Below are 19,921 nucleotides of genomic sequence, written 5' to 3' on the forward strand. Positions count from 1 at the left end.
CTATGTTTTTAGCCACATTTTTAAATAATATTGGTGGAGAAAGATAATCAGTGATAATACAGGGTATCAGTTACTTATATTAAAAAAAATAATAAAAAAAAACGTTATATTTTATTATTTTTAAATTGTGTATAATTTTATTCGGAACGTTCACATCGATAAGAGTCTTCGTCACTATCGATGAGAATTCCTGTAGACTATCGATAAGAACTTAGTGGCTTGGTCACACTCACACTTACTAACTGTCCATTTTGACCAGACCCGCCATTTTGATTGGAAGCTTTCTTTGCTCCGAAAAGGTAAGAAAAACTTAATCGTGGATTATCTGTGTCATCAGTGTATAAAATCTTAAATGATAAACATAGCAAAATGCCGGGCGTTACCGTTAAAGATTTAGACCAGCACGTTGTGACCAAAGTTTTGGCGTCTTTCCTGAAAAAGTCCGGAAAACTTGTGGTGCCCGTGCAGGCCGAATTCATCAAGACGGGAAAGTTCAAGGAGACCGCTCCCACAGAGGATGATTGGTTCTATACGCGCTGCGCCTCCATCATGCGCCATCTGTACATACGCAGTCCGTCTGGAGTAGCTGCGTTTACCAAGGTGTACGGCGGGCGCAAGCGCAACGGAACTCATCCGTCTCGCTACTGTCGCTCCGCGGATGGGTGCATCCGCAAGGTACTCCAAAGTCTTCATAAAAAAGGCAGAATTAATTCCGCTTCATGTTTTTCACAGGCTCTCCAAGCTCTGGAGGCAGCTCGTATGGTGGAGAAGCATCCGGAGGGGGGCCGCAAACTTACCTCAAAGGGCCAACGCGATATGGACCGCATAGCTAACCAGATTGTGGTCAAGCAGCGTAGCGCCAACAAGGAGCCCTGCGTTATAACCACTTCAACGGCTTGGGACTGACAGGATGAAAAAGTTTTGCACCTTTCCAAATGCTTAACAAACGATGAGTACGAATGCTACACAGTTTTCAAACTAACATAAAACGAAGCGAATACTTTCTATGTATTCATTGAATGCACCTACAAAGCTCGAAAAACGACGAGCTTAGAAAATATACACTTAATACGATGGGAAGAAAAATGAAAAAACCAATATCAATAGTTTTAAGCCACTCAAATACGATACGATACGATACAAATCCATATTTACTAAAACATGCACTTAATACGATATGAAATATGTTCACTGAAACATACGATATTAACGATACGATACGATATAATTCAATGAAAGACAAACCCACACTTAAATTCTTCTTAAATTACAATGAACACTTTGAATATAATATGAAATACACAAACGCCCTGTGAGAGAATACGTTATACATCCTTATATAATATAAATAAAATAAAACACTGAAATACGCAGCATAGAAACTAATTTGACACTTTATTCTTGGCATTCGCACACAGTTTGTCTACTTAGAAAGAAGAGGGTTAACTTAAATACTATTCGTATTATTCATACTAACTGGTCCACAAGTCGCCTGCTTTTTGATTGGGCTGAGTCCTGAATCCACGAACTATGACTCCCGACTGCCACCAGCCGCTAGATTCCTTGGACGATGGTTCTGCGTAAGCGCTTGTTCTACTGCAGTCGCCTTCAGGTTTGGCCAGCTTAAGCAGGTCTAGATCTTCGAAAATTTCCATCTGTTGGCAGCATCGCAATTCTGCCAATGGGTTCTCACTGCTATGCAAGAGGTGCAAGTGTATATTCTTGCAGCTGCGCGGAAGGCAACTCAGCACAGGCTTGGGTATAATGTTAATGGCATCCTGCTGAGTCTCCGAGGAGGTAAGCAGTTCCAGTTCCAGGAACACATTAGTGGCATTCAGTTCCGTGGAGAAGAGTGTGTACAGATCCTCGCAGGTCAGCAGACGGAGTAGAGCCTGGTTGATACGGCCTTGAGGCAAAGCATGGTGCTCGCCATGGTGGGACCTTGATATGGAGTCGTGTGGGATGTGCAAGGTGTACGCCTCTGAGGGCATAAAGGTGTTGGTGCCAAACAGAAACCGTAGGCTCTTCACATCCGACGTCCTGAAGGCTTGTCTTATGAGCTGCAGGTCAACGCATGTAAACAAATGGCTTGTTTCTGTGCGGTAAATAAACGATAGACGACACTTACCTCTCGCATGTCGCTAATAGACTCCTTGGTAGCTTTGGCCTTGGACCGCTGCTGGCTAAGCTGATAGTTGGCAAACGATCCCTGATCCGCTGCTTGCCCAAATTCCTCCGCATCGGACCACTTCTCCACATAATATTTGTAGGTTTTGTAGACGAAGGGAATCTGGCGTCGTTGAAACAGCAGGAAGTCTAGGATGCCGTTCACAAACTCCGCTGCTGTTCCAGTAGTCAAAACGTCAACTGTGTCGAGTTTAATATCGATATTCTTGGCTCTTTGCTCCATTGATTATTAATTTAAATATTTTCTGTAATTCGCGGCAGAAACGAAACAATAAACAAAAAATTCTGTCGTTGCCAGACTGTTGCCAAATAACTCTTCGCAGTGGGGAGTGCTGCCAGACCGTCCAATTCACAGATACGGTAAGGTAGCCGCAGCCAACTTTGCTTCGCTTATGACTAGTAGAAATTCTGTTTTTGTGTTGCCGACAAAAAAAGTCGGGAAAGATTATCAAGCGGTTGTGGAAACTAGTAGCAGCACAGAAGCAAAATGGTAAGACGGAACTGGGACACCGCGACTAACTGCTAATGGGGAATCCTCTCCTTGCAGGGACAAAACCAATCGGCCCAAGGGGGCGCTGGCGACAAGAAGGATGACAAGGACAAAAAGAAGAAGTACGAGCCCCCGATCCCGACCCGTGTTGGCAAGAAGAAGCGTCGCGCAAAGGGTCCAGATGCGGCAATGAAGCTGCCCCAGGTGACGCCCCACACGCGCTGCCGCTTGAAGCTGCTGAAGCTGGAGCGGATCAAGGACTACCTGATGATGGAGGACGAGTTTATTCGCAACCAGGAGCGCCTCAAGCCCCAGGACGAAAAGAACGAGGAGGAGCGCTCCAAGGTGGACGACCTGCGAGGTACACCCATGTCCGTGGGCAACCTGGAGGAGATCATCGACGACAACCACGCCATCGTCTCGACGTCTGTGGGGTCCGAGCACTATGTGAGTATTCTGTCCTTCGTGGACAAGGACCAGCTGGAGCCAGGTTGCTCCGTGCTCCTGAACCACAAGGTTCACGCCGTGGTGGGAGTGCTCAGCGACGACACTGACCCCATGGTCACGGTGATGAAGCTGGAGAAGGCGCCGCAAGAAACTTACGCGGACATCGGTGGACTCGACACTCAGATCCAGGAGATCAAGGAGTCCGTCGAGCTACCGTTGACACATCCCGAGTACTATGAGGAAATGGGCATCAAACCGCCCAAGGGTGTCATCCTCTACGGCCCCCCAGGCACCGGAAAGACCCTGTTGGCCAAGGCGGTGGCCAACCAAACCTCGGCGACGTTCCTGCGTGTGGTGGGCTCGGAGCTCATCCAGAAGTACTTGGGTGACGGACCCAAATTGGTGCGAGAGCTCTTCCGCGTGGCCGAGGAGCACGCACCCTCCATTGTGTTCATCGACGAAATCGACGCCGTGGGCACCAAGCGTTACGATTCGAATTCTGGAGGCGAGCGTGAGATCCAACGTACTATGTTGGAGCTGCTCAACCAGTTGGATGGCTTCGATTCGCGTGGAGACGTCAAGGTGATCATGGCCACTAACCGTATTGAGACCCTGGATCCTGCGCTAATTCGTCCCGGTCGTATTGACCGCAAGATCGAGTTCCCGCTGCCCGACGAGAAGACCAAACGCCGCATCTTCACCATTCACACCTCGCGCATGACCCTGGCCGAGGACGTGAACCTCAGCGAACTGATCATGGCTAAGGATGACCTCTCCGGAGCCGACATTAAAGCCATTTGCACAGAGGCGGGTCTTATGGCACTGCGTGAGCGCCGCATGAAGGTGACCAATGAGGACTTCAAGAAGTCGAAGGAGAGCGTCCTTTACCGGAAGAAGGAAGGCACGCCGGAAGGCCTGTATTTATAAGTCGCATACAAATCTATATTTTCAGTTGATTTTGATAATTCCCAAAAAATGCATTAAACCACATTAACACTAACTAGAAGAGCTCGATACGAATAAATTTGTAGTAGCTGGGAGAGCCTGTGCACATTGTCCTATCAAGTCGTCCAAGTAGGTCAGTTGATTCTTCCTCACAACGCTTAGATGTGCTCCCTGGTGCTCTAAATACTTGAAGTGCTCCTTGGCTGTGGGAGCTGCGAGCTTAAGGTTCTTAAAGGCCTCTCCTTCCGCATGTTCTGAACCTGATGCTTGAAGGGTTTCATAGAAGGCACTTAGTTTGGCCAGTTCTAAACCCGCTTTAAGGCCGTCTTCGTAGCCTTGATCAAAGCTGTCTTGAAACACCTTTTCCCGGCCATCGGCTATGCCATCTGCGTAGCTTATCTGGAAGATAGGGTGTATATTAATTCGGATATAGTCCAAAAGTCCAGCTGATTTCAAAAGACAGTTGGCATTTTGAGATATATGAATCTTACTTTTGATACTTTATCCTGGACGCGCTGGTAATTAGTAGAGGAAACCACTTTGAAGTCCGTTTCTTCATCAGAACTTTGAGATGACGACATTGTTGTTGATAAATTGTAATAAAGTTCTAACAAATTCAAAATCATATGGCTAAGCAGTGTGGCCGAGTAACTTATGCCAAAATAAACTATTTTACACAGCAATATAAATAAAAAGAGCTTTTAACGGTTTCTAAGGATTTGAGGTCGAAAAATAACTGAAAAAGGAAAAGAATAAAGGTTTTAAGATTTCTTAACCTTTTAACCCCACCTCTTTAGCATTGTCATTGTATGATTTAAGGTTTTGTAACTACAGCTTTCAGAATGGTAGTCGGAGCCTTCCCATTGGTGAAATTAGGATTATTAGGCATCAAGCACATTGCCAAACCCATCACCAAGCTGATAAAGCGTACAGCTGTAAGGAACCCGCCCTTCAAAACCCTCGTTGTCGCCCCTTCAGCCACTTGTGAGTATATGGAGTATATGGATTATTTTAGCCACCTTCAGATAGCCGGACATTAATTTCTAGTATACCACAACATCTCTGTGCGGTCGAAGATGTGGATGCTGGGGATGAGACAACCGCGTTTTGTTCCACCTTTGAACACGGCGATGTCCATTGAAATGGGAGCAAACCTGCTGGGAGAGATGTCTATATTCCTTATTGGCGCTCTACTTTTGACTGCGGAGTTTTACAGGTTTGTAAACATTTAATTAACACTAATCAATATAAAAAACGGATTTAATTCATTATATTCTCTATTTTCAGGCAGAGGAGAAACGACAAATCTAAGCAGGAAGAAAAAAACCGTGTTCAACAGCAACTGGAAACGAAAATTACCGACCTAACCGAGAAGGTAGCCTTTCAGACCATGGAAATTAGGCAGCTAAAGATGATGGTTGGCAGCATGGATAGATCGTATGATTGCTGTTGGACATAACTGAAACCGAGTCGTCTACGAAACGTCAGTTGCCTGTTATTTCGTTCAAAATTTTCAGTTTCGAGACAATGGTGATCGGGAGCTTTCCACTGGGGAAAATCATCGTATATGGTTTCAAGCGGGTCAGCAAACCCATCGGAAATCTTCTATTGTGGGCCGGTAAACACAATCCCCACGTTTGTCGCTATGTCGTTATCCCGCCGGCGCAGCTCTACAACAAATTAGAGGTCCGGTGGAAGATAAGGATGCTGCGACTGAAGCAGCCAAGGAGGGTTCCGCCTCTTCCTCCCGCTATGGCCATCAAACTGGGCTCTGATATTCTTAGCGAAGTCATTGTGGTGATCATTGGTCTGGGATTTATCTACCATGAAGTTTCCCGGTTGGACGCAACCGAGTTCATTGGTTCGCTCGGTTTCAATTCAGTTCTTTTGTTTCAGGCAGCATTTAAAGACACAGAAGAAGGACCAGAAGCAGAAGGAGCAGAACAAAATTATGTTTGATCAGCTGGACGGCATTAGTGCACATATTGAGCAGCAAGATAAAGATATTTCCTATATTAAGGCAGCTTTGAATGGCTATCAAAGATAATAAGTTATGTGAAATTGTTGTTATCCCTTGGGTTCATTTACCTCCCTTCGGTTCAGTTACCTCTCTTATAATCCAAAATATATTTTTTTAACTAAACTTTTGTTTGCTACAAGCTTCAGTTTATTCAAAATGAATCGAGAAATTTAAATATTATACGCGCTCTAGCGGATTTTTTGTCAAAGCTTTGGTATATTCGAAAGCTCGGGCTACGGTCACACTGCATGCATATTTTGTAATAATTTTTGGTTAAAAAAAACAATGGTGATCGGCGTCTTCCCGGCGGCCAAGCTTGGTGTCTTGGCCATCAAACAGATCAGCAAGCCGATAGCCAACGTGATCAAGTCCAACGCCAAGTCGAGTCCCTTCTTCAGGAAGTATATATGCATGCCGCCGGCGCAGTGTAAGTGCTGGATTTGGGAATTGATATGATTAGAGCTGGATTCGTGAATAAACCCCTCCATATCTTTGCAGTCTACAATTGGGTGGAGGTGAAGACCAAGATGTGGGCCCTGAACATGGGCGGACGGGTTAATGTGCCACCGTTAAACGAGGCGATGGCCATTGAGCTGGGAGCTAATCTGCTGGGGGAGTTCATCATCTTCACTATCGGAGCCGGTCTGCTTATTTTCGAGTACTCACGGTTCGTAAAAGGGGAATCTTGAATTAACTTCAGCTGTAATAATCCTTGCCTGGTTTTAGTCAAACCATCAAGGAGAACAAGAAGAACGAAATGATGCAGGCGGAGAAGATGGAGCTGACCAACATGCTGACGGAGATGAACTTCCGTTTGGAGCGACAGGATGCCCAGATTCGTGAAATGACGCGTGTGCTGGCTGACCTAGGTTGATTACTAACTAATCAATTAAGTAGTCTGAGGTTTCTATAGCTTCCCTGTGCTTAATCCGCAGATTCCCGAAACATTTTCCGTTGGCACAAGGAACCCATTCTGGAGTATGTCCCCTTTGATCCTAACACGCCGGATCAGAGCGCGGGTGCCAGAAACCAGAAGACCTATGAAGGCTTTTATGACCCTTTAGGTGGCATGGCTTTCCGTGCCTTGAACTACCTGGAGACAGAGATCTTCGTAGACGGTCGCAATCGCAAGGCAAAGGAGGCACTTAAGCACCTGGACGAGGTGGCCGTGCAACTGGAGCAGTCGCTCGGCGAAGCAGCCACCTCTGCAAGCTCACTGCCATTGAAAGCCGAGGTATGACCCAACCGAAGGCTGGAGCAGGATGTGGCCCTGCTCATGTTCGCAGTGGCCATGGAGGAACAGTAAGTGCTTTTCTCTCTTTGGGGAGAGAGCGGCTTGTACACATTCATCTTGCAGACCATTTCATCAGTGCTAGTTATGATCAAATCGCGTGTTATTCATTACGTACTTCATAAGTTTAACAGTCAATAGGTGTATTTAACTATTGTACATTTGTAGTTGTATTTATAAATTTTTATTGTTACCGAAGACAACAACTAAAGAAGAGATGCAAAACATGTTACAAAATGAGTGCGTGTGATGAAAGGGGAATTGGTGGATCTACTCCTGGTAGATCAGATCCTGTAGCTGATTCACCTCTTCGCCGGGCGGCAGCAGATCCCCCAGGTAGTCGCCGAAGGAGTTGCAAATGTTGTACAAGCTACGGCGCACAGCGCAATGAAGGACGTTAAATGTGGTGCTGGGTGCCCGCAGGCTTCCTATCACACTGCCCAACTTCTGCAGCTCGCCTTGAAGCTTGTTCAATGCCTTGATGATGGCCGCTAGGTCGTTCTGGACCACTCCATATCGATCCTCCTTGAGTGAGGCCACGCAAACCTGTGCCAAAGCCTGCGATATATAAACTACAGGCAGCGAATTGGTTAGCAGGTAGGCTGCTTTGGCTCCCTCCTGCTCATTAAAGAAGTATACGATGCCTGGCACTCGCTTCAACAGTCGCTGAAACACTCCCTCTATCTGAGTGGATACGCGCTCACACCAGTTGGGCACATGGCGAATACCATCGGCCGGCCGCTCGACTCCAGTTTCCTGTGTGGGCAACACAATTGGTCGGATGCCATGCATCTGATTGTACTGCCGCAGGAGCAACTTCTCGGCCATCAAGCTGGCATTAGTGGACTCGATGGTTTTGGGTGGTACAGGCAGGCTTTGGGCGCCCTTAAGCACACTGATCTTCTGCAAAGACTCTGTTAGTTCTTCGGTGAAGCTGCCGAGGATGCTTAGGCACTGGTCGCAGAGTGCACGCCAGTTTGCCGGCCGGTTGCCCGGCTCCGTGAGCTGGAATATTTCGGCGCGCTGTGTGGAATCCTTACGCAAGGCCAACTTGTACAAGTAGTGAGCGGCTAGGCATTGTACTACGTAAACGTTGAAAACGCCAAGTCCCGCCACTACGGTAACCTCTTGTTCTTGGACGAAGGCCGCTCGCTGTTTGGCCACTACCAGGGGAATGTCCTCCGACAGCAGCATGCCGTAGAAAGAACGCATGAGGTGCATATTGCTCAGAATTTGAGCAGTTAGCAGCCAGCCATAGAAGAGCAGACGGACATTGGTGGCCACACCGAAGAAACCATCCAGTCGCTCGTCCAGGTCCACAGAGAGGAAGTGGCTCAGTTTGCGGCACACCAGGGGTCCGATTAGCCAAAATACTATGGTATAGCTAATTGCGGGCAGCAGCGATCTTAACAGGGATCTAGCTAGGCTGGCGTATAGGAGTTCACGTAGCCTCTCGCCGCGAGACTGTTCGACAATGGGGAACTCAATGGAGACCTCCTGGCGCATGTGGACGGAGGCGAAGTAGTAGCTTCCGGCGGTTATGCCCATGCCCAGCAGATACACATGGTAGGCGCTCACACAGTCTTGGCCGTAGCATTTGTATCGAAGGTGCCTGCAGGTTAACAGATTAGTAGTTTGCTCGTTATTCCATGTGTCCATATACACTTACTGATAGTCCGTGTGCAGATATCCCGTGTAAAGCCACGCGGTTAGGAATCCAACCAAGATATGAGCGCTCAAAAAAAGTAGCTTGCGCGGTCCGTAGTGCAGGAGCCAGCGGTAGCGTGTGGGGCAGTACGGACGCTCTGAGAGGTGCTGCTGACAAAGTGAGACACCGTAGAGAACGACGGCGCCCAACAGCGGGATGCTGGCAAACCACGTGTACCAGCTGGCCACCAGACCTAGCGTTCCTGTCACCCAGGCGAGTGGATGCAGTAGCTGGAAGTTTACCGACAGCAGGAAGACAGTCAGCAGGAGGAACTGGATGCCCACGCTTAGGAGTATGGCGCGCAAGCAGCGGCCAAGCAAGAGCAGCTTGCAGGCGTTGCTGGAGGAGCTGGCGGACATCGTTGGGCTGCTCTTCCACGGGTCTTAAGCGTATTTTCTTTTAAGTTTCGCGATTTATTGCAATATTTACCAATTGACGGCTACGCGCGCGTTTTGTTGCATATGCACAGTGTGACCGTGGCAAGCAAAAATAATCATCATGTAAAGAGTGTCCCTAATGCTGTTTGAAATCAAAATCCGTTAAAAAAGATGTTCGTTGAGAAACTTCATTTACTTTATAACAAGCCTTGCTTTTAATGTCAGTCAAAAGTAAAGAAGAGACCAGGTGTTAGTATCAATAGTTCACAGTAAAAACATATTCCGAGCTGACAAAATGTTGGAAATATTCCGGACTCCCTATGCCGATTCCAAGCAGCTGCCGTTGGCCACAGGACCCGGCCCGATTTTAACCATTGTCGTAGGCTACTTGCTGGTGGTTTTCAAGGCCGGCAGGAAGTTCATGGAGCACCGGGAGCCCTATAAGCTAAATGGAGTTCTCAAGTGGTACAACTTGTTTCAGATATTATACAATATAGCAATGCTCTTGCCGGTAAGTCCAGACCCGCATACTACAGTCAAGGTACCTAATCTGATTTTACCATAGGGATTCTATTTCCTGTTTGTGTTCCGGCCGTATAATTTTAGCTGCATGAAAGTTCTGCCTCAGGGTCACCCCCTGAAGGACTGGGAACGCACCATTGGTTACGCTTACTACATCAACAAGATCGTGGACCTGCTGGACACTTTTTTCATTGTCCTGCGCAAGAAGTACCGTCAGATAACCTATCTGCATGTGTTTCACCATGTCCTGATGCCGACTATGGGATACTTTATCATTCGTTTTCACGGCTATGGAGGCCACCTGTTTCTCCTTTGCTTCTTCAACGTTTTCGTGCACGTGGTGATGTACTGCTACTATTACTGTTCTATTGCTGGCATGCCTGTGCCCTGGAAGCGCTATCTCACCGTGCTCCAGATGGTGCAGTTCATCCTGATGTTCGCCCATTGTGCCTACACTGCCGCCCAGCCCAACTGCCAGAAATCACAGGGATTGACCTTTTTGTTCAGCTGCTCCGCCGCGATCATGTTCATCATGTTCACCAACTTCTATGTCCAGAGCTATATGCGAAATTCAAAGGAAAAGGAGAACTGAGCCTCATATCCCTTAAACCTTGATTGATTTGAATTGTTATACTTTACATTAGTATTCTACCTTTAGAGCACAGTTTACAAAAACAAAGAATTTGCTATGTGAGCATAATTTTAACTAGTTTTGGGGACCATGTATAGTTAATATTACGTTCTTTTTACGAAATTGTGTCCCTAAAACATTTGTTATTTCAGTAATACTTTTAATTAATACCATAAAAAGACTAATTTAGCAATTTAATCATGTGTTTTAGACTCTTTTCGATTGAGAGGCTTTTCTGGTAGAGCGCAACCACAACAGTAATTGATGGTATTTAACTTAGAATTCTACAAATTCAGATATTCAACTAATATACTGTTTTGAATAGAGAATTCTGGTAATAAGGACAGCAGGGGTAAACAAATCGGCCTTTATAAAGCGTATCTAATCAAATTAGGTACGCCAAAAAGTTTTAAATTATCCCAATGTTACCAGCGCAAGTTTTTCACTCCAATGACCTAAAAATGCCTGAAATATGGTATTTTACGAAGACATCGATGTTGTTATCGACTCGATACTATCGAAGTTTCACCACCTCTAGCAGAAAGTTTAGTAAACCGGCAAAACACGACGTGCGAGTACGGACCGCAATTCTTTAAGCCGGCAAATCACCTTTCGAACGACGCGTAACGGTGGCGGCCGGGCCCCATAAAATCGCTCTAATCACCTGGCAATATTCTGTGCGCGGCGCGATGTACGAGGCTGGGCAGTAGCCGACGAGGAATCCCATTGCAATAAACCTGTTTGTGTGTGTGTTTACGTGCGTGCGTGAGAACCGGGCAAAGGAATTTATGCCGAAATCGGGAGACAATAGCTAGTGGAGGCTGCGACCGCGGAGGATTCAAGTCCAGAAGTTGTCCGACCAGTTTTTGGTCAGCCCGACGACTCGGCGTCTGTGTGTGCGTGTGTGTTTAGCTTGGATTATCACTATTTTTTGTTTGGTGCCGGCTAGCGGTAGCGAGGCTGAGCGGATGAGGAGAAGCTAGTGACCGGCCGACCCAGAGAGATGCCCTTCGTCCAGCGCGTGGTGCAGCCCGTCAATGTGGCCCAGGCCACGGCGGCCAGCTTGGGCCATGCCGCCGGCCGCTTTCACTGCACGCCGGGCAAGTGCCGGAACAACAATTGCATCAACAAGCAGTCGCCAGACGGGGACGCAGATGGCTCGCCCAGCTCGCTTACCCGGGTCCTGGTGCACCACAGCCACAATGGAGAGGATGAGCAGCTGCAGCAGCAGCCTCTCCCTCCAGCACCGGCGCCCATGAAGAAACTGAAGCACCACGTCGAGTTCCTGTCCACATCCCCTACGCGCCACCAATCGCAGTCCCTGCCCAACTCGCGGCATCCCAGCCAGCAGCGGCCAGCACTGGCCCGGATCGCTAGTGCCCCGCAGTCGCCCACCGCTGGCTCCTCCAAAGTGGTGTCCGGTCACGAGTTCGACTCGATCAGCAACATTACGCTGAGTAACGCCCTGCGGCAGCTGGCCAGCCTGGTGCTCATCGCCAGCGACATCTTTGACGACCTGCAGCGGGACCTGCAGGCGGTGGGCGAGCGGGCGGGCCGCGTGCAGCGCAAAATTGCGGCAGTGGAGCGACGCGTCTGTGCCTACGACCCGAAAACGGTCACAGTTCGTAAGTACATCCATCATCATCCAACGCTTTACTAATCCGGGGAGTAATCCCATCCGCGTCGAGTGGGAGCAGCGCGTATTCCCCGCACGATTCGCGACAAAGTCAAGTGCGTTATCACAAGCGGCTTGTGCTTATCGCCTGTCATCTGCTGCTGCTCCCGCTTTGTATCCGTGTCCCTGCTTCTGTGTGGGTGGCTGTCTGGGAGCAGGGAACAGGGAGTGGGGAGTGGGGCCGACGAACGTGCTCCAATCTTATCTGCTTTCGCAGCTCGCGAGGGAATTCAATTTGCAAAGGCGCAAAAGGGAGGAGAGGAAAAAAAAGAGTGTATAATTGAAAGCTGTAAAGGAGGGGCCCCTTATACTCTAAACAAAAGTGCATAGCAAAGAGTTTTATTAAAAAAGTTGATTAATATGTGGCGCAATGAGATTCAGCACAGTAATTATGTGTAGGAATTTTGTATTTTTTCATCATTGCTTAAATTTTAATTTAATTTAATTGCTTCTCTTGGAAGTTTTCTATTTTTTCCATTGAAAATGTTTGCGTTTCGTTGTCAATTTTCAAATTCTGTCCTCTTGAATACAATAAATGATTCTTTTGTTGATTTATACAGGTCATAAAGCTTTCTTTATAGAGAATAATCTGTGTTTTTTTCTTTACAAACCTACGTTTTGCATACTTCTTTATTTGTCACGAATATCTTTTCTTAAAAAATTTGTATAGAGAAAAAGAGCAAAAATATAAGAAAGCTCCTAAAAGCCATGTAGGCAGACTCAGTTTTAATTACAAAGAAATTTAATTATAAAGATAACTGTATAAAAACAGCAAAGCTTGTTATCTTTTTATAATTAAATTCATTTAATTAAAAAGAGATATCTGTTTAAAATTGCATATTTTAATTTTACTTTAATGCCACTGGATTTTATGGTGACAAACTGACAAGTATAATCACCATACCCTTTGACCAGTGCATCTCCAATTGAAAAGGAAACGAAGGAATAATACAGAGGGCGGCAGTGGAAATTAACACCTTGTTTACTTTGTCGCCTCTGCAGTAAGCTCCCCTTGCCCTTATGCTCTTATTCAGAGTTGAATTTGTGGGTGGAGCTGGCTGGGTCGTCGCCTGTGCCTGTCCATGCAATTAGCTTCTTGGCGGCGTCCAGCAGAGGCTTCTACAATTACCGAGGAGCTGAGGAGCTGAGGAGCTGAGTGGGAGCGCTTAGATAAGCGGTCTAAAGTCGTTTGGCTCATTGTTTTCGCGACCTTGTGTTAAATACCGGCCAACACGAATGGCCATTTGTGTGGCAACTGGTAAATGGCAATTCTGGCAGGCAGGCAGCAGCAACAGGTTATCTGCAGTGGCTGTCAAACTGCTTGATATGCGAAAAGCCGATTTTCCATTGGGTAATCTCTCGCCCAGCTATCCGTATTGCTTCTCTTGCAGTTTTTCGCCTTTTTGCTGGCACTCTGAATTTTGTTATTCGCCTGAAAACGTTCAATAATTTTATGAAATCTCGACGCCAGTCTGGCGACGCTGACTGCAGCTTTTTGCAGCTTGGCTCTGGCTCTGTTCGTTGTTATTATTATTATTGTGCACTTAGCCGCTGCCTCTTTTCAGTATGAGGGGCAGAACGTGGCAATCCATTGTCAGCTGTCATTTTGCAAAGAGCTCTGCCCCTTCAGCTCCTTGTCAGCTGCCCAAGTGGCGAGGCGAACAGCAGCTGCTGCCGCTGCTGCTGCTCTTTGGGCTACTGCATGTGCAGTGAAAACGTCGCACTAATTGCTCAGGTATGAAGCCCGGGAAAAACAAGAGCAGCAGCACTCGCTGGCTTCTGCATATGTGCAACAACTCTGGGCGAAATAATAGAGCTGAAAGGCACCTAAATATAAAGGCAAAAACGGAATAAGATATTTCAGATTCAGATATTGCAAAATTCACACCTTTAGTTAATACATTTCTTTAGAATGTGTTTAATTCTGTGGCTTAAATTCATTTAAAATCCATTAGAAAAAACTTAGTAAAGTAGTAGAGTACCAAAAAACACAGAAACTGGTTGGAAATAATACAAATTAAAGTTAAAACAATGGGATAGATATAAATTAATCATTGTTCTTAAAAGAGCTGAAAATGAGTTGAAGTTTAGTTTAGTTTAGTATTCAAAAATATACCTTAAATCGCTTAACATGGATGCTTTTCTATTTATAAATTCCCAAAATATTTATAAATTTTTCCATATCCCTTTTTTAAATACAATAACAATAATGAATAATAAACAACACTCAAATTAAACAAAGAATAAATAGAAATATCCAATAGTACGTAGCTCATATTAAAAATAACCATTTATTTTCCTAGTCTGTTCTATAAACATGTGGTTTTTAAAGAACTATTATTTTTACCCCAGCTGTTTCTGGTTGTTAATTTTGAAATTTAGCAATTTCGTCCCGTCGAACTCCATGTGCCCCTCCCTCTCTTCCCTCTCTCACCTGTGTGTCCCGGGGCCATTAATGTGTCCATATTAGAAATGCCATTACATCGCGCCATTTGTGGCGAATGCTAACCACCACTCGGAAAAGTGGCTCTTGGCTAAATTTTATATACGAGGGCAGCCAAGCGTGAGGAGCAGCCAGTCAGTCAGTCGTCGAGGGTAACTCCCATTCGTTCTAGGCCCGTACTGCCGTAACCAAGGAACTAACGCACTTTCTAGTATATAACCATAGGATCGATAGGATCGGCCATATTGCCGGGCAACATGTTGCAGTTGTACGTGACTGGCATGGGCGCAGCAGGCGCTTTTTCGCAAAAGCAGGAGGATGAGGAGGAGGCTTCTTTGAAGAGCACCACTTGCGCCGCTGTCCACTTACGCACTTACTGGGCAGTGGCCTCTTACTGGGAACTTGATAACCAGCCGGAGGACACATGTGCGTGGGCCTAGGCTGCTTAGATGAGCAGAGAGATACACATGCCCGTGGATTCTTTCCAGCAGGAAATACGAAATTCGTAATTACGGCCACACAGTGGGGCATAAATAACGCAAGCAAGTTGTTGCCAGTTTGCTGGCTAAGGCCAAAAGAGATATGGCCCGCATCCAAACACACACATACAGACATTCACGAAACCGAAAAACGAAAACTAAAGACCAAACCAAAAACCTGTTCCCACCTGCAACATTGCGTGCGAGTGTCTGCGTGCGTATCTGTGTGTGCCTCGAAAACTAAACAAACAAGCCAACGAAAAACACAGCCAGCTATGAAAATGCCTCGAAAATGTACAAAAAAGATACATACTCGTAGCGCACTCGTTCTTGTACTAGCAGCAGATACAGATACAGATACAGCCACAGCCGCAGATATAACTGCAGTGCGTTTTTGGCTCTTATTTTCGTTTCTTTTTGTCTTAAACGGCAAACGCATTATTTTTCAAGTGCGCTGATGAGCATTTGATCGCTACATCCAAAGATTGCCCCAGGGCCCCCTTTTATTTTCCGTTTCTGACTCGGTTTTCTGTTTTGGGTTCTTCTTTTTTTTTCTTGTTTTTTTTTTGGGGCCAATCCACTCCACTCCACTTCACTTGCCGAGGCGGAGCTCTTGTTTATTTTCCCAACATTTTTCTCTCACTCGAAGCGCAAAACCGAAATGTAAACCAACCAAACACAACCAGTTCCAGTCCCAGTCACAGTCCCAGTCCATCCAACCAGATACAGATACAGATAAATAGACGCGTCTGTCATCGTGTTCATGTAAACATTGGTGGGCAGGATGCATTCTCAGGCAAAGACTTTAGGCTTTAGTCTCAGTTTCAATTGCAGGTCCAAGGCCCAGGTTGCAATCCCTTGGACCCTGAACCTATGTAGGAGTCAGGTTGAGATTCAGCATTCCATGCTTTGATATTCAATAGCTTTGTCTTTGTATTCTACCTTAATTATTTTACAAATAGGCAGAATCTGCTCTCTTGCAATAATCAATGGAAACTTGAAAATGTTTCTTAATGAGGCAAGCAGCATTGTAGTTCTGTGCAGACTCATACAGATTTTAATAAACCTTGTAAAAGAGTTTCTTGCTTGTAGCTCAAGAAATACGAAATGTATTTACTCTTCCTCTTGCTCTTAGATAACACTCTTGGCCAGATTTGTTCAGCTTTTGTTTGCCCAACTTGGCCGCAAGTGAAGCAGCCACTTAAGGCCGCCGCAAGTTCAACGGAACGCGGAGAGGAGTCATGCAAAAAATAAAAAAATAAAAGAAATGGCTTGTTGCGTGCCTCCTCGAGTGGCAGCAACATCAGTGGAAGAAGCTGCGTCTGGAATCTGTAGGATTGATTGTCGATTGCTGCCGGCCGCCGCAGCTTGTGCCGCATTTTTGCACGTTTGGCTAGCCAGGCGAAGAGAACCAAGACCAAAACCAAAACCAAGACCAAGACCAACACCAAGACCAAGACCAAGAGCAAAGGCAAAAGCCCCAGCGAATGGCCAATATAAATGGGGTTCGAGTCAAAGTTGCATGCTGATGGATTCCTATGCAGCTCCAGCTCCAACTCTAAGAGCGACGACAACCGCAGCCAGAACAAGAACGCAACGCAACGTCAGTCATTGAACTTTAAGCTATGCGTTCGACGACTGAACGAGACCCACTCCCCACTCAGTCCCCTCTCCATTGTTGATTGCCCCACCACAATTGTGGAGCCACTCCACTGAGTGCCTGTCCTCTCCTCCTCTTCCACCTGGAAAGATCGAAGACGATCGGCCTCGGCCTCCGTCTCGGATATGAAGCGCAGCGCGCTGTTTGATTCTCAATTTTTGATTCTTAACAGCCCCGTGAATGGGCGAAAGACTCGAAATTAATGTGTCTGTCTGGGCTTTGTCTGTTGTATGCCCTTAAGCGGTATTTATGTATATATACACATATATACCGTGGGCCGTAAATCCGTATGGTGCTTCGATAGTGTCACAGTGGTGCAGCGGATGCGATTCGTGGTGCCTTGATTAATAGCCACGAGAAGCGGCATGGCGGTTGAAGGGCGTCGTTAAAAGCCTTTTAACTCATAAACACCTTTGGTAACGCTGCACCCGCATTTCTAGCCGGAGCACGACTTTCTAATCGGTCCCTTTGGGGGCCACCTTTCTCGTCTCAATCTTCTCTTCAAACTTTTGATGGCATTTACATTTAATTTCGTCAAGCCAAAAACGTGTTTGCAAATACCAAAAAAAGGTGACTGCAGACAGCGGGATAATGGTGGGCGTTTAGAACAACAAAAGCGTGGGGCGGGGGGAAAAGCCAGTCGCAAATTGTGCGTTGGAAATTCCATCTGCGGAAAACACTGAGACCAGTCATACGTTCAGACAGTCAGCGTGCGATCTCAGGTTATAGATTCGTTCCACAAACCTGTACTCGTACCCAGCATCGCTGGCACAGGTAAACAGCGGCTCTAATCAAGGGGCAGGGGCTGGCCAAGGGAGTTGCAGAGAGCAGCAGCAGGAGGACGAGGAGGAGGAGGAGGAGATGGTCCCTGGGAAGACCATTACCTTGCATTACCATTGGAATTTCTCAGCAGCATCTACACACAGAGAAACTCGGACCAGGCTGAGGCATTTCTGCAGAATCTTTGGCATTTTTGTGGCCTTCCTCTTCTCTCTGTGCATCTTCTCAGCCTCTAAGTCCAACTTGTTTCTCGGAATTTCAGCACAAGAACTTCAAGTGCTTTCCTGCCCTTTTTTTGTGTTTTATATTTGTTGTTTTCGGTGAGGATAGCTTTAAGGTCCAGCCAGCGCAAAAGCAGAACTTGGCGTGGCATTACGTAAATGTGTGTGTTTGCCGCAAACAAATTGCAGAGGAAGAGGAAGCCAAGCCGGCAAGAAGGGAAATGGAAACACTTTGTCGCCCATTGCGGGTCTCATAATGCGGCCTTAATGTCTGTCTGTCCCGCCTGGCAGTCTTCCTCGGTCGGTAACCGCTCCCCGGGATCCTTTGACTGCCTGTGTTCCTGTCTGTGCTGATTTCCGGACGACTGATTGCAACGGCAACTCGTGTTTCATTTTTCACTCTCATTCATCTGGCAAACATCACGCAATGCCAGGCGACAGATGAGCCAAGACCCGCCGCTGCTTTTGACCCTGTCTCCTGCACCTTCATTTACGGCCGGGTTTTTTTCCCCTGCTATGGCTCAGGTAAGCATTCGTTCCGGCCATCGTAAACCACAATTTGCGAGAGAGCAAGCGAGGCAGGACGAGCGTCCTGCCAAAATATGGAATGCTACGACTGCGACCATGTTGCCATGTTGCATGCAACCCGTTCTTCAACCCCTTCGCCGGACTGCATTCATAATTCAACCCTGCCAAGTAGGAAAAGGGGACTTACACTCACCTGGATGGACGGAGGAAGCGTCAGTGCGAAAATTGCTTTGTTTGCGGCATAAAAACAAGTTCTCCCTCCCAGCTTAGAGATATAATATAGGTAGAGTTAGGGGAAGCGAGGAAAGGGCTGGGCACAACTGATGCGTTGATCAGATCTCGGGCTCATGTCAAATGCAAATTAATCACTGGATCCTGGGGTGTATAAATGGGTTCGGTTCCTAAGCCATAATTGCAGGGGAATATCGATATGGGAAATCAAAGAGCAGCTGCTCAGGAAAAGCCGCCTTCCCGACCTTGCCAATACTGCATTAGATTCTATTGTTGACTACGATATAATGGAGTGTTCTTGGCCGCGTCCCAGATATCTTATCTTCCTCCCTTGTTTACACATACCTACCTCTGTGATACGATGTGGAGTCCAAGGTGTTGACTGGGCTGGCGATGTTGTAATACTTGGCACTTGGCCGAGGCTATAAATATATTGTTTATGGCTAAAGATATTGATTTCAAGTGTGTGCTAAAGAAAATCCTATAGTAATGCCTTAAGCATTTGTGGAATTTGCTACTTTAGGAGAGATTTTCAATACATTAGGAACATGGTTTATTGTGCTAATCTACTTATCAGTTCTGATAGCTTGATTTCTTGTTTAAAGAGAGTTTCTCCTATATTATTAGATATTTAAGTAGATAAAACCTTTTATAATTCGATTTCACATTACAATGGCTAGACTAGATGTCAGGATATCGATTGCTACATTTAAAATCCCTCTTTTTTTTAATCATTTATGTAAATGTTAACTGATAAATGTATCTCCTTTTGTGTTGTCACCTTCGGAGCAGGAAATCCCTTGGGATGTGTCCCTGCATCCCTTTGGATATAGTTTAATGCTACCTGGTTCTGCTCACGTTCGCGTGATCTAATTCGCCGCTCTTTATCTTTTATTCATCGCATTGTGTGCGTGTTTTGCCACCGCGGTTAGTTCTCCAATTCCAACTGAAAGTGCGGCATTTAGCCTGCTAAACGATGTCTGGGAGAGCTGGCAGAACCCAAACGACAATGGAACTCCGGACGAGCCGGTCCCTCCGGCAGTCGCAATTCATTAGATGGGAAACAGAAACACGTTGCTCTGATTGCCGTGCATGTAACAGCTGAAACTACGAAAAGGGGCTCAGCTATTTCAGCAGCTTCTTGTCTGTCTCGTATTATTTTTTTGTGCTTTTGCGTTGTGTAAGTTTTACATGATTCTGAGGGGGGGAAAACATGCGTGGCGATAAAGATGGAGCGCTGGAATGGAAGGCTGGAACCGCCAGATACAGAGGCACCGAGAGGCTGG

General features: G+C 46.4%; 10 protein-coding genes across 14 annotated transcripts in view; 7 read left to right on the forward strand and 3 right to left on the reverse strand.

The window, feature by feature from the left end:
* Positions 1 to 191: 191 nt before the first annotated feature.
* RpS19b (Ribosomal protein S19b) lies at positions 192 to 1,386 on the forward strand. The gene is made up of 3 exons (XM_020962191.2): positions 192 to 299; positions 366 to 675; positions 733 to 1,386. Exons 2-3 carry the CDS (start codon positions 370 to 372, stop codon positions 904 to 906), a joined length of 480 nt encoding a protein of 159 aa, XP_020817850.1. The 5' UTR covers positions 192 to 299; positions 366 to 369; the 3' UTR covers positions 907 to 1,386.
* Positions 1,368 to 2,410, reverse strand: LOC110191340 (uncharacterized). The gene is made up of 2 exons (XM_020962184.2): positions 2,129 to 2,410; positions 1,368 to 2,060 (listed from the first exon to the last, which is right to left on the reverse strand). The coding sequence occupies exons 1-2, from the start codon at positions 2,408 to 2,410 to the stop codon at positions 1,473 to 1,475; spliced, it is 870 nt and encodes a 289-aa protein (XP_020817843.2). The 3' UTR covers positions 1,368 to 1,472.
* On the forward strand, positions 2,354 to 4,164 carry Rpt2 (26S proteasome regulatory subunit Rpt2). Its single transcript, XM_020962183.2, has 2 exons — positions 2,354 to 2,677; positions 2,735 to 4,164. The coding sequence occupies exons 1-2, from the start codon at positions 2,675 to 2,677 to the stop codon at positions 4,049 to 4,051; spliced, it is 1,320 nt and encodes a 439-aa protein (XP_020817842.2). The 5' UTR covers positions 2,354 to 2,674; the 3' UTR covers positions 4,052 to 4,164.
* Positions 4,045 to 4,723, reverse strand: LOC110191342 (uncharacterized). Its single transcript, XM_020962187.2, has 2 exons — positions 4,561 to 4,723; positions 4,045 to 4,468 (listed from the first exon to the last, which is right to left on the reverse strand). The coding sequence occupies exons 1-2, from the start codon at positions 4,693 to 4,695 to the stop codon at positions 4,121 to 4,123; spliced, it is 483 nt and encodes a 160-aa protein (XP_020817846.2). The 5' UTR covers positions 4,696 to 4,723; the 3' UTR covers positions 4,045 to 4,120.
* On the forward strand, positions 4,709 to 5,654 carry LOC110191343 (putative OPA3-like protein CG13603). 4 transcript variants are annotated; one of them, XM_020962189.2, is made up of 4 exons: positions 4,709 to 4,827; positions 4,904 to 5,053; positions 5,117 to 5,285; positions 5,357 to 5,654. In XM_020962189.2, exons 2-4 carry the CDS (start codon positions 4,912 to 4,914, stop codon positions 5,526 to 5,528), a joined length of 483 nt encoding a protein of 160 aa, XP_020817848.1. In that variant the 5' UTR covers positions 4,709 to 4,827; positions 4,904 to 4,911; the 3' UTR covers positions 5,529 to 5,654. The 4 variants fall into 4 exon arrangements, with proteins under 4 accessions (XP_020817848.1, XP_020817847.1, XP_086690360.1 ...); XM_020962188.2 differs by having other exon boundaries at positions 4,711 to 4,827; positions 4,889 to 5,053; XM_086834234.1 differs by having other exon boundaries at positions 4,768 to 5,053.
* LOC110191345 (putative OPA3-like protein CG43998) lies at positions 5,597 to 6,212 on the forward strand. The gene is made up of 2 exons (XM_020962192.2): positions 5,597 to 5,907; positions 5,966 to 6,212. Exons 1-2 carry the CDS (start codon positions 5,597 to 5,599, stop codon positions 6,114 to 6,116), a joined length of 462 nt encoding a protein of 153 aa, XP_020817851.2. The 3' UTR covers positions 6,117 to 6,212.
* Positions 6,213 to 6,250: 38 nt separating this feature from the next.
* Positions 6,251 to 7,617, forward strand: LOC110191341 (putative OPA3-like protein CG13603). Its single transcript, XM_020962185.2, has 4 exons — positions 6,251 to 6,516; positions 6,588 to 6,756; positions 6,816 to 6,958; positions 7,025 to 7,617. Exons 1-4 carry the CDS (start codon positions 6,375 to 6,377, stop codon positions 7,327 to 7,329), a joined length of 759 nt encoding a protein of 252 aa, XP_020817844.2. The 5' UTR covers positions 6,251 to 6,374; the 3' UTR covers positions 7,330 to 7,617.
* Ndc1 (Nuclear division cycle 1) lies at positions 7,542 to 9,583 on the reverse strand. The gene is made up of 2 exons (XM_020962182.2): positions 9,050 to 9,583; positions 7,542 to 8,992 (listed from the first exon to the last, which is right to left on the reverse strand). Exons 1-2 carry the CDS (start codon positions 9,445 to 9,447, stop codon positions 7,651 to 7,653), a joined length of 1,740 nt encoding a protein of 579 aa, XP_020817841.2. The 5' UTR covers positions 9,448 to 9,583; the 3' UTR covers positions 7,542 to 7,650.
* Positions 9,584 to 9,673: 90 nt separating this feature from the next.
* LOC110191159 (very long chain fatty acid elongase F) lies at positions 9,674 to 10,816 on the forward strand. Its single transcript, XM_020961917.2, has 2 exons — positions 9,674 to 9,976; positions 10,031 to 10,816. The coding sequence occupies exons 1-2, from the start codon at positions 9,761 to 9,763 to the stop codon at positions 10,577 to 10,579; spliced, it is 765 nt and encodes a 254-aa protein (XP_020817576.1). The 5' UTR covers positions 9,674 to 9,760; the 3' UTR covers positions 10,580 to 10,816.
* Positions 10,817 to 11,154: 338 nt separating this feature from the next.
* gukh (NHS actin remodeling regulator GUK-holder) overlaps positions 11,155 to 19,921 on the forward strand; it is a 39,285-nt gene continuing 30,518 nt past the window's right edge. For both annotated transcript variants that reach the window (XM_020957540.2, XM_020957547.2), the window contains exon 1: positions 11,155 to 12,243. In XM_020957540.2, coding sequence (XP_020813199.2) covers positions 11,622 to 12,243 — 622 coding nt within the window. In that variant the 5' untranslated portion in view covers positions 11,155 to 11,621. The remainder of the gene's footprint in view (positions 12,244 to 19,921) is intronic.

The sequence above is a fragment of the Drosophila serrata genome, unplaced genomic scaffold (assembly GCF_035046125.1).
Source record: "Drosophila serrata isolate PLE 108 unplaced genomic scaffold, ASM3504612v1 contig_32, whole genome shotgun sequence".
In the NCBI taxonomy this organism is placed as follows: Eukaryota; Metazoa; Arthropoda; class Insecta; order Diptera; family Drosophilidae; genus Drosophila; species Drosophila serrata.

Excerpts from the sequence above, each read along its gene's own strand:
- LOC110191159 (XM_020961917.2), top strand. The coding sequence starts at position 9,761 with ATGTTGGAAATATTCCGGACTCCCTATGCCGATTCCAAGCAGCTGCCG. Across the intron at positions 9,977-10,030 it reads ATATAGCAATGCTCTTGCCG|GGATTCTATTTCCTGTTTGT; the intron begins GTAAGTCCAGAC and ends ATTTTACCATAG.
- LOC110191343 (XM_020962189.2), top strand. The coding sequence starts at position 4,912 with ATGGTAGTCGGAGCCTTCCCATTGGTGAAATTAGGATTATTAGGCATC. Across the intron at positions 5,054-5,116 it reads TGTCGCCCCTTCAGCCACTT|TATACCACAACATCTCTGTG; the intron begins GTGAGTATATGG and ends ATTAATTTCTAG. Across the intron at positions 5,286-5,356 it reads TTGACTGCGGAGTTTTACAG|GCAGAGGAGAAACGACAAAT; the intron begins GTTTGTAAACAT and ends CTCTATTTTCAG.
- LOC110191342 (XM_020962187.2), bottom strand. The coding sequence starts at position 4,695 with ATGATTTTGAATTTGTTAGAACTTTATTACAATTTATCAACAACAATG. Across the intron at positions 4,469-4,560 it reads TCCAGGATAAAGTATCAAAA|ATAAGCTACGCAGATGGCAT; the intron begins GTAAGATTCATA and ends CCTATCTTCCAG.
- LOC110191340 (XM_020962184.2), bottom strand. The coding sequence starts at position 2,410 with ATGGAGCAAAGAGCCAAGAATATCGATATTAAACTCGACACAGTTGAC. Across the intron at positions 2,061-2,128 it reads CTATTAGCGACATGCGAGAG|CTCATAAGACAAGCCTTCAG; the intron begins GTAAGTGTCGTC and ends GTTGACCTGCAG.
- Ndc1 (XM_020962182.2), bottom strand. The coding sequence starts at position 9,447 with ATGTCCGCCAGCTCCTCCAGCAACGCCTGCAAGCTGCTCTTGCTTGGC. Across the intron at positions 8,993-9,049 it reads TATCTGCACACGGACTATCA|GCACCTTCGATACAAATGCT; the intron begins GTAAGTGTATAT and ends GTTAACCTGCAG.
- LOC110191341 (XM_020962185.2), top strand. The coding sequence starts at position 6,375 with ATGGTGATCGGCGTCTTCCCGGCGGCCAAGCTTGGTGTCTTGGCCATC. Across the intron at positions 6,757-6,815 it reads CTTATTTTCGAGTACTCACG|TCAAACCATCAAGGAGAACA; the intron begins GTTCGTAAAAGG and ends GCCTGGTTTTAG. Across the intron at positions 6,959-7,024 it reads GCGTGTGCTGGCTGACCTAG|ATTCCCGAAACATTTTCCGT; the intron begins GTTGATTACTAA and ends CTTAATCCGCAG.
- LOC110191345 (XM_020962192.2), top strand. The coding sequence starts at position 5,597 with ATGGTGATCGGGAGCTTTCCACTGGGGAAAATCATCGTATATGGTTTC. Across the intron at positions 5,908-5,965 it reads ATCTACCATGAAGTTTCCCG|GCAGCATTTAAAGACACAGA; the intron begins GTTGGACGCAAC and ends CTTTTGTTTCAG.
- RpS19b (XM_020962191.2), top strand. The coding sequence starts at position 370 with ATGCCGGGCGTTACCGTTAAAGATTTAGACCAGCACGTTGTGACCAAA. Across the intron at positions 676-732 it reads CGGATGGGTGCATCCGCAAG|GCTCTCCAAGCTCTGGAGGC; the intron begins GTACTCCAAAGT and ends TGTTTTTCACAG.